The sequence below is a fragment of the Propithecus coquereli genome, unplaced genomic scaffold, assembly GCF_000956105.1.
Source record: "Propithecus coquereli isolate 6110/MARCELLA unplaced genomic scaffold, Pcoq_1.0 Scaffold27, whole genome shotgun sequence".
In the NCBI taxonomy this organism is placed as follows: domain Eukaryota; kingdom Metazoa; phylum Chordata; class Mammalia; order Primates; family Indriidae; genus Propithecus; species Propithecus coquereli.
The window spans coordinates 12,110,161-12,120,711 of record NW_012148285.1 but is presented as its reverse complement, the minus strand read 5'-3'; the positions used below and the strand labels follow the sequence as shown (position 1 = coordinate 12,120,711).

The 10,551-nt window shown below is 45.2% G+C and overlaps 1 protein-coding gene across 1 annotated transcript in view; it reads left to right on the top strand.

Moving 5' to 3' along the window:
- LOC105812987 (chromosome unknown open reading frame, human C16orf62) overlaps window positions 1–10,551 on the top strand; it is a 136,022-nt gene that overhangs the window by 98,094 nt on the left and 27,377 nt on the right. The window contains exon 26 of the mRNA XM_012647550.1: window positions 258–372. Within this exon, the coding sequence (XP_012503004.1) occupies window positions 258–372 (115 nt within the window). The remainder of the gene's footprint in view (window positions 1–257; window positions 373–10,551) is intronic.

Sequence of the window (10,551 nt, the reverse complement as noted above, 5' to 3'; positions counted from 1 at the left end):
GCTGCTTCTTAGTTTATCGACGTCAGGTGTTACCTATTTACTTGCAATGATGGATGAGGATTTATCTTTTATACACCATCACTCCCCGTGTGTCCCCCTCCCTATCCTTCCAAAGAGGCATCAGATGGAGCAGAGACAGGGGGAGTCATTGCTTTAAGTGTTATTACTGGGAAATGCACGGTGGGTGAGAGTAGGAGTATTGGTCTGCCAGGATGGCGTTGCCCGTGTAACCGCCACGCTTCTCCCCTTCTTTCCAGGCCTGTGTTGCCTACTGCTTCATCACCATCCCCTCCCTGGCGGGAATCTTCACACGTCTCAATCTCTACCTGCATTCCGGTCAGGTGGCCTTGGCCAACCAGTGCCTCTCCCAAGGTAAGCCCATCGTTCTGTCATCTTGGGCACTGCCTTGCTGCTTCGGAAAGCTCGCTCGGGGAGGTGTGTGTGTGTGTGTGTGTGTGTGTGTGTGTGTGTGTGTGGGCACACGTGGAGAGAGAAAGAGAGATTCCTTTAAGGAGGAAAGAGAAAAAAAGATCAATAAATGACGAGTTTTAAATCTGTTTCTCTAGTGGGAAGCACATCAGACACATACATATTTATAGAGTCAGATTATAGAGCATAGATAATCTTCCTGTAAGAACCTTTTTAAATCTGTCTCAGACAGGCCAGGGCAGGCAGCTCAGACATCCTGTGCTAAGTATGCCTAGAGAATTCGAGAAGTTAGGAGTGCTTAACCACTTATTTGTTTTTGTTGTTGATGTTTGTTTCTGTGTTTGAAAGCTCAGAGACACCCCAGAGAATCTAATCTGTGTAGAACAAATACTCTACAGCTTGCTGTTAGGGATAAAAGTTCTGCTCAAAACTGGTCTTTCTGTACTAGGCACAGGAGCCGTCCATGAGGCAAGGACGCACGGGATAGTGATTTGGGAGGAGGTGATCCCAGTGAGTATCAGAGGTGCTGCGAGGTGAGCTGGGGAGGGAAGGCAGGCTATAAAGTGTGCACTAGTGAGCCGGTCAGTGCTTTGGGCAGCTGAGGTTCATTCCCATCTGGGAGATGGAATCAGTCACACCTCAGTATTATCCCCCACCTGAGAGGCAAGGAAGACAGGCTATTTACCCGCACGCACTCCCATCTGTCACCGGTTGAACGTTGCTTCTGGGACATCAACTCCCTGGCACGCTGGCCTTCTCCTTGCCTGAGCCAATAGAACGCCCTCAGGTGGAGAGTCCCAAGCGTTTGCTGCGGGACACCCTGGTCACCTACCGCAACAGTGTATGCTAAGGGCTTGCCGTCAGGTCAGCAGCAAAGCATCCATCCACAGGCCATAACACCGAGGGTAAACGATCTTGGTGCGACGTTTATGGAGCGTTTGTTGGGTGGCAAGCCATTTGCACACATTATGTCATTTCATACTTCTGACAGCCACATGAGGCCGTTCTTGGGGTTGGCGCCTCATTGCCCAGGTGAGAAAACTGAGGCAGGGAGAGGCCAGGTAGCTTGCCCAGGTGGGTCTACTTATGAGTCACTGAGCCAGCTGTCAGACCCTCATCTATGTGGCTCAAGGCTGAGCCCTTTCACTGCTAGATTGGGAAGTTTAAATGAATACTAGGGGACTTCCATAGCGCTGTATGAGGTAGACTGATGTTTTTGGGGGCGGTTCTCCCCTGGACCTCACAAATTATGCCGGGGTACCACTGGCTGCCATTGACTTGGATGGGAATTCTGGACCTGTTGGAGAGTAGTCATCCCTCCATTCTTTTAACCCCTGGCATGACAGTTCTGGGGATCATCTGAATCTTGATCCAGCTGGGCAGCTCTGGGCAGTGAAGTCTTCATACACGGTTGCTGTCCAAGAAACTTTTTAAACTCTGCTTCATTTTGCTTTCAACTCCTAGGGGACTGCAGTAGCTTCCCGATGCACTCAGACACTTGGCCTCTGAGTCCCCCTGTGATCTGGTACCTGCCTGCCTTCCATCCTCTCCTCCCGCCATGCTTTAGCCACGCGGGCCTTTTTCTGTTCTTTGAACATCCTGAGCTGTGTCCCAATTCAGAGCCTTTGCTGTTCCCTCTTTCTAGAATGATCTTTCCCCAGATATTTGCTTTTTTCCTTTTTTTTTTTTTTTTTGTTTTTTGTTTTACAAGGCAGGTGGTGAGAAGCAAGCCACAGCTTTTTAGGGAGACCTCTCCTAATCACTGTCCCCGATCTCCAGTGCCCTGTGCCATCATCCTCATTATCGTCACTGCACGTTCCATGATCTGACATTTTCTTACTGTGTGTGTTTACTTATTGTCTGGGACACCCCCTCTCCCTATTAGGACAGGCCCCGCCCTTATTGTGTGTTGGTAAACGTGGAACTTTCTCCTAGGGCCTGCTGTGGTAAGGATGATGGGTTAGCAAGAAACAGAACAAAAATTAACAGTTTCCACCAAAAACCTGCTGATGTGCAAAATGAAAATGAGAAAATGTTTCCTTGGATATTAGAAGTTTTAAGTCTTCTTATAAACTGTTTGAAGCAGCTCAGGCATAGTAGACCCAGTTGAGGACACCTGAGTTTGATTTCACCTGCAATGTTAGGAATGGCTTGTGAGCTGCAGGTATCAGAGTTATAAACTGCCAAGCAGAGGCTGTGGAAGCCTAGATCTTTCTTCTTCCAGCTTTATAAAATTAGGACCATTATTTTGAATCTTGTAAATCTTAGAAAATTTATGACTGGATCCCAAATAAGGCTTCATGCTATTAAAAAAAAAAAAAAGAAGAAAAAGCTAAATAAAAGCTCCCTCCTCCCCCTCATCAAAGATTTGGTGCTCCCAAGAACTGTTTGAGGATAACTGAGAAGGGACAGGCAGTGTGAAAACAAGCCCGCAGGCTGCTCGGATGAAGACAGCACCCTCGGTACCGGAACTCTGGGCTCGTCGTCTGCCCCCCACCCCCACACACTTTAAGCTACTGCAAGGGAGCAGGAATGCGGCGCCCGCTTCACGTTTAATAATTTATCTGATGATTTTTACTCAAATCTCTAAATGCTGTGGCGCTAAACCTAAAAGCCTATTATTTTTGTTCTGAAAGCCACACACAGCAACTGCTGGCCAAAATAAATAATGCATTCAATTACTGAGAATGGGAAGGCTAAATATAAATTAAATGAAGCTTATGGAAATGGGCCGCTTTTGTTTGGCTCCCTATGCATCCTCCCTTTTCAGCTGGTTATAAAATATCTGCCTCCCCCTAGTTCATTTTCTTGCCTTCCCTAATCCAGCCTTGGTTGTATCTTATTTATCTGGCTGTGGCTTTGCCAAGGCTGGGTCCAGCCCAGCAAGTAAACTCCTGTTGAACCCTCAGGCGGGCCAGCGCAGGATGCTGACTAAGGCTCCCCCTGGGAAGGGCCAGTTCTGTTCCTCTGTACACGCTGGTGCTGCACGTAGACTGGATCGTGCAGGGATTTGGTGCAAATACTCTTGCCCACAGCTCCAGGGTGTTTGGGAGAAACAGAGAACTTGCAAACCAATTATTTGGTCATACGCTTTTCAGCTAGTGGCCTATAGATGCCTGTTTATCTTTTCTTTCGACCCCTTCTCTAGATAACTTCCTGCCCTTGCTTGTCAGTGGCTCTTTGGAGAAGCTTAGTGACCAGCCATAGCAAGAGCAGATTCTTTTGCCCTTTATTTTAACCTTTGTTCCTTTATCTTTACAGTTTCTAATCTCAAAGGGAGTATTGTACAGTGGAAGTAGTATTTACAGTGGGGTTTAAAAGAAGAACATGTGTTGATAAGGATGTGGATAGGGGAGAAGAAAGGGACTATTGACATTCCAGGGAGAGTAAATGGCTGAGCAAAGGCCTGGAGGTGTGGAATTACATGGTGTGTTTAGCCAACAGCAGGATGCAGGATGAGGCCCTAATTATTAACAGTGACTTTCTAGTCTCCTGCATGCCGTGGTCCCAGTCATGACTCTCACAAGCCAGATGCCCTTGGACAAGCCAGCCTTTCTGTGCTTCAATTTTCCTATTTGTAAAGCGGAGGTGACGACGGTAGTGCCTGTCCGTTGAGTATTAAATGAGATGGTGGCCTTAGGGCACCTGGCCCACTGGCACACAGTAGCTGCTCAGCAAGTGTTATCTTAGTATAGCCATCCCTCAAATGAGCGTCACCTCCATGAGATCTCATCTGTCTGGTTTGCTCAAAAAGTTCCAGATTTTGGATTAGGGACACATGACCCATGTTATGGAGCCACTGGCTACTGGGAACCGTAACAGCTAATGGAAATAGCCCGGGGCAATGGTGTGGAAGAGAAAAGTAATTTTGTATTTCCTCTTCCTGGAGAGTCAAGTGTGGTTTGTGAAGGAGAAAAAGTTTCCATACTTATTAAGTCTTTGGAGTTTATGATTAAGATCACATTTACTAGTTCTGCAAATGGAACATCTTCTGAAGAATACGTTTCATTTGACAGTTTTCTCAAACCCTGAGGCCTATTTGGTGAATGCAGACAAAGTGGATTATTTTAGCTGGAACAATTCACAGGTGGGCAGATGCATGAAGCTTGTCCCCCACGTTCACGCCTGTCCACGCACGATCCGACCACCTCAGAGAATGCAAGGGCTTGGGCTGGATGGCAACTGCTGATGGAACCCACAGAAAAGGGGTGTGGGCAAGTCTCCCCCCTGAAGATCTCTCAAGTCCTTATAACAGTAAACCCCTACGGTTTGCTTCCTCCTGTCGGCATTCTTGGTCATTTTTTACACGCAAGCCACCGTGCCAAGCGTTGTGCCAGAAACAGGAACGTACTTGAAGAGACTACATGCTAGTTGGGGAGAGCAAATCTGTTCACAATTATTGTACAAGGCAGCGTGGGATAAATGTCGTGCAACATGCACATAAAATCGTGCCAGGAAACTTTAGAGCAGAGAGAAATGACCCTTGGTTGACTTGAAAGAGCAAAAAAGCTTCATAAAAGAGGTGGCATTGAAGAGCCCGGAAAGTCGGGGCTGGATGTGCTGGAGCGAGGCAGATGGCATTCTAGGCTGAGCAACAGCACGGGCAAGGGCCTGGAGGCTGGGAAACCAGTACGTCTGGAAGGAATGAATCAGAGACCAAGTTAGGGTGACGGTTTGAGGCCTACTTGTTGAGAGGTCTGAACCCCCAGCAAAATTGTTTCATTCAGTGTATATTATTAGATAGGTGGTTTATCTTCATTTTACAGATGAGGAAACTGAGGCTCACGACTTGCCCCGGAGCATCCAGCTAATAAGCGGCCTTACACGACCTTACCAAGTGCTCTCTTTACCACTGTGCCTCCCTGTAGTTAGGTTAGTTCCAATCAATTATTATAGATTGAACATTAAATAAACTTATTTAAGAAACAACCAGAATTAAGATAAGGAATACCTAATCCTTTCTGCTTCAGGAAATCTAGGCCTAAGATTCACAGAGAGAACACACAACCTCACCTGAGCTGCTGCAGGGATGAAGGAAAGGTGTGTCATCCTGTAGTATCCCAGAGACAGGAGTTAGGTGACACGCGGGCTGAGTATGCTTGGCGTAGTGAGCGAGCGCTCGACAGTTCAGGCAGGAAAGAGGCAGAGCGTGTACAGGAGCATCCTGATCGTACTGCTGAGACTGGGAAGTAATTTATATATCTCAGGTGGATTTTTCACACTGTGTTGCTATTCAGAGTGAACTTAAAGGGCATTTCACATAAACCAGGTGGCAAAATCAAGGTTAGATGAAGCTGCCATAGGTGACAATTAAGCATTAGTGAATAAGGTATTTAATTGTTCCTAGGCATTCATATTCCTTTAAATCTTGCTCTGTGTACATATCACCAAAATAAGTGACTCTTAAATCCTCAGACTTAACTACTGTAATAAGTTCTATTACAAAAACTTAGTATAGTAATAAGTAGTATTAAATCTCCGTTGACTTGCTGGTAAATAACTTGGCCATTTGGAACCTGAGGCTTTACCAAAGGCACCCCCATCTCTTGGTGACAGCACGTCTTCATTGAGATAGTTTGCAGAAATAGGGCATGTTGTTGTATTTTATATGGTAGTTTCCATTATGTTGATATTATCAATCCAAACCTGTACTTATACAGAGATGGAAAATATCAAAGACTGGTAAAGATGTTTTACAGTACCATTTATAGCCCTCAAGAGAGAGTGAAAATTCTTATAGCTAGAACCTGCTTTAATAAAGTATATTAAAGCGATGGGAGTCTTTAACCCCTTGGAACACTTTATCTTAAGAAATTATGATACTTTCATTCCTAGATTTCCCTGGACTAGGACAGCTGTCCGTCTGAGTTATCTAGGAGGGCACATGATGGATTGAAGGTCTGAGAGTGGAGTGAATTACCCTGGAGGGCTTGTTCAGCCTCGGGAGTTTATGACTGTGCCGCATAGTAAGGATTTCCATTAGCGTAAACCTAATGTATTATTTAAAAAAAAAAAAAACAACAGCATCTCTGAGGGTGGGCTGGGCTATCACTTTCCTGACTGTCTCTTATGATTCATGTATTGAATCATATTCCATATCACCAATGCCACGGACACAAAAGGATGAATTTACTCCGATAGGTCATCGTTAAATCTGAATTTATTTTATTATGTGTTGCGAGTGTTTGGGGAGATTGTCCTGTATCCAGTTGCAAATACAGGCCATCTGTACATTATTTTAAATCTCAATGATTTTTATCATAAAAATTCAGAATGCTCATTTAAAAACATTTTAATAATACAGAAATGTAGGACTTTTAAAAAGTAAAAAGCCCCAAGATAAAAGTCTCCAATACTATGCTCTGTCTCCCCTGCCCTCTACTCCCAAAAATCTGCTGTTAAGAGTTTGGACTTTTTTAAAATTTTTTTTCCTTCTATATATCCATTTTAAAACATTCATTATTCATTTTTTTTTAACATGAGGTCTTGCTATATTGCCAAGACTGGACTTGAACTCCTGCGCTCAAGCTAATCCTCCTTCCTCGGCCTCCCGAACAGCTGGGACTGCAGGCGTGTGCCACTGTGCCAGGCTTCCATTATTCTTATATTCTCTCTGCCTCTCTCTTCTGCCTTTCTTCCCCTCCTCCCATCTTCCCTCCCCAGCTAGCTACATTCTCATATGTACTTGCAGCTCCCTCCCCGCCTTAGAAATAAAATGAGGTTGTGACTTCTACAGTATTTTTCATAAGATTTTTTGGCTTCTCACATCTTCATCTCCCCCACCCCTGACCCGTGTCAATCCATTCTTTGGAATGGCTGTTCAAAATTCTATTTCATTTTTTCAGAAGTGCTATAAATTATTTCCCTTAACCCTGCACTTCTGGGTTTTTTTCTCCCAAACTCCCATTGAAAAATATTTGCACACTTTCCAAATTTTCGCTCTCGTAGACAATGAGCAACCTGCATCTTAATTCTGTGCATTTTGAAGCACAGTTGTCTGGTTGACGGATGTGTAGTCTCTTAGAACGTGGAACCCTGTCGTTCAGGCAGAGATGTATTGGGAGCCTCAGCGCACAAAACAGATGCCAGTGGGCTCTTCAGGTGGATGTGCCCGTGGGAGGTCACTGGCCCCTGAGTTGTCTGCGGGAGCCGGAAGAGGCCCCAGAGCACAGTGTGAAACATTCAAAGCCTTGAGAAGAATCCCTGCAAGTGAAGCTAATCAGACAGGCACTTCCCGGCACACCGTGCAGAGCGGCATCCCTGCTTGGCCCCCGCCCCTTGCAAAGTGTGTGCCAGCCCTAGGCTTAGTGCTGTGCCTTACGTAGGCAGGGTACCGGGGCGGACTTCCCTTAGAACAGCAGGGGTGTAGAGTCCACACAGCGTGCGGCCACCTCCCGCTCCTGCTCCTGCTTGCTCTACCCTGGTGAAGTACGAAGGGATGCTCCTCAGAAATGCCATTTGCTGTCTGCTCGCTCTCTGCTTTATACATTTCTGTGACTAAAAATTTTACAGCAAACTTTTATTGTCTTTGTATGCTCGAGAAAAATTATTTTAGAAATTTAAATTAAAATTCCAAACCAGTAACCTAGCCATATGTGAAAGATCCGATTTCCTTTCCACCACTCCAGTATCACAGTGACTCGTGTGCTAGTTTGGCATTTATCTGGCCTGACCTTTTTTTTTTTAATTATTGTTATTTTGCATCTACATAAATATATACACTTTTTTATTCCTTGTAAAGATAGGCTTGTGCTATATACAACCATGTGACTTTTTACATTTAATATGTCATAGATACCTTTATACATTAAAACATATGGATCTATCTTGTTCTCTTTATTATGTAATTTCCTCAGTGTGGCAGTGCAGTAATTTCTTTAGTTCTTTATTGTGTTCATTTTTTCTCCAAATGAACTTAGAGTTGATATAAAGATATCTTTATCCAAAGAAAACAATTGACCCAATGTGTTTTTGGAGACGGAGTCTTACTCTGTTGCCCTGAGTAGAGTGCCGTGGCATCAGCCTAGCTCACAGCAACTTCAAACTCCAGGGCTCAAGCGATCCTCCTGCCTCAGCCTCCAAAGTAGATGGGACTACAGGTGCACTTCACCATGCCCGGCTAATTTTTTCTATTTTTAGTTGAGACGGGATCTCACTCTTGGTCTGGCTGGTCTTGAACTCCTGGCCTCAAGCAATCCTCCCATCTCGGCCTCCCAAAATGCTCAGATTACAGACGTGAGCTACTGCACCCAGCCAATAGAGCAATTTTGTAAAACACCGACTCCAAGAGTAGTGCAGTCCCTCTTACTGTGAATACAGGGGTGGCAGCTGTGTCTGCCCAGCACCTAGCAGTGCTGTGGGACGTGCTGATTATGACAGGGAAAGCAGCAACAGAAGGCTGCTAGGAAGAGGAATCTCCCCAAGAAAGGAGATTCTCAAATGTGATGAGCCATAGGTTGGGGTCAGCCCAGGCCTGCGCAGTTTTCTGATTTTGGTTTTGGTTTTGGTTTTAAGACGGAATGTGGGGAAAAAAAAGCTGGATGACACGTGAAACCCCAGAGGCTTTGGGTGAAGGAAGGCGGTGCATGTACTTCCCGCTTTTTCCTTCCTCTGGTGGAACAGGATAATATTCTTTTCAAATGGGAATCCAAATTCTCCTTTTTCTGTAGGTCTTTTTTTAAAAAAGCATAACTAATCCATTTTATCTTGAATTATCTTCTGTGGCTTTTAACAGCTACAAAATAAAGCGTCACATGATGTTGACATGAGCGTTCTGAACTTCAAAGTGGAAACACTGATTTCACATACAGTGGGATTTGGGTTCTAATTACTAAGATAAAATTGAGAAGTGTCCCAGACAGTATCTTCTATACGGGGCAAGTCTTCTGAGGATAGAAGTAAAAATCTGTGTTGGATTCCTGCACGCCCCGTCCCTTAAATAACTGTTTATTTTAGCTCCCTCCTGGAGACGGGGACCTGGCCGGGAGCTGCGAAGAGCCAAGTGCTGGGACAAAGCTGCTCGCTCTTTAACGCGGCAGAATAACAGGCACGTTCTCTGGGCCGCTCCGTAACACACACAAATAGGGGGAAAATGGTGTTTCAAGTTGCTCAGAGCAGAATTTTCATTCCTACTGAGAACCTGGTTTCATCATATCCTACTTTACCATGGGACTGTCACAGGACTAAGAATCTGAACCACTTACAGGCAGGGCTTAGGAGTTCCTATGGGTTCCATAAATAGTGTCATTTACTACGATTTGTCACACGATAGAAGACCTTGCAGCCTCTGGCTCGTTCTGGAAGGTTTATCTATCAGAACTGACATTTGGTGCCTTTTCCCTGAGCCCGTGTTTAATCTCTGTCCCTAAAAAAGATTGAGATCAGCTGCTTCGTCTCTTAGCCCAAAGTACATAACAGGCTCCCAGAAAATCAGTGCTAGTTAGTGTGGTTATGTTGGTCTCGTTGTCGCGGTGACGTTGCCGACGGCTGCTCTCACTTTTTCCACCTGTGTGTCCACAGCGCCCACGAGAGTGCCCTGTTCACAGTTACTGCTTAATTAATTTGCCTAGAGGAACGTGTGTGAATGCAGGGCTTAGGAGACAGCTTGGCGAGGAAGCTTCCAGAACAGAGCTGACTTTACACAGAAAGCTCTGTGAGAATTGTCTTTCCATGACATGTTTATTTTTTCCTTTGAACAAGTAAGAGAAGGCAAAAACCCACCATCCGTCTTCAGACACATACTCTTCTCATTAAACGTACGCCTTTGTTCCCAGGAAAGGCGGCGTTGTTGTTGCATTTGCCCCTCTGGTGTCCTGGACGGGTTCCTGTTTCAATTCAGGATGCCGTTCACCACTGCAGTGTTCTCTTTGCATCACTGGAAGTCGTTTCAGAGTGGAAGTATATTTGGAGCATGAAAACTTTTGATCTTGTCGGGTAGTTTAAAATTTCATTTGTCAGGTCAATGTTTTGATTGTTTCAACCTTGAGGCTTTTTCTCACAGTCAATACCTTGGCAGTTCTAGAAAGAACTCTCTCCCGCTCCGTCTTCCCCTCCACCTCCCATCTGTTCCTCTCTCCCCTGTCCCTTCTTCTCTGTCTCTGTCCTGTTTCTCTCTCTCTCTCT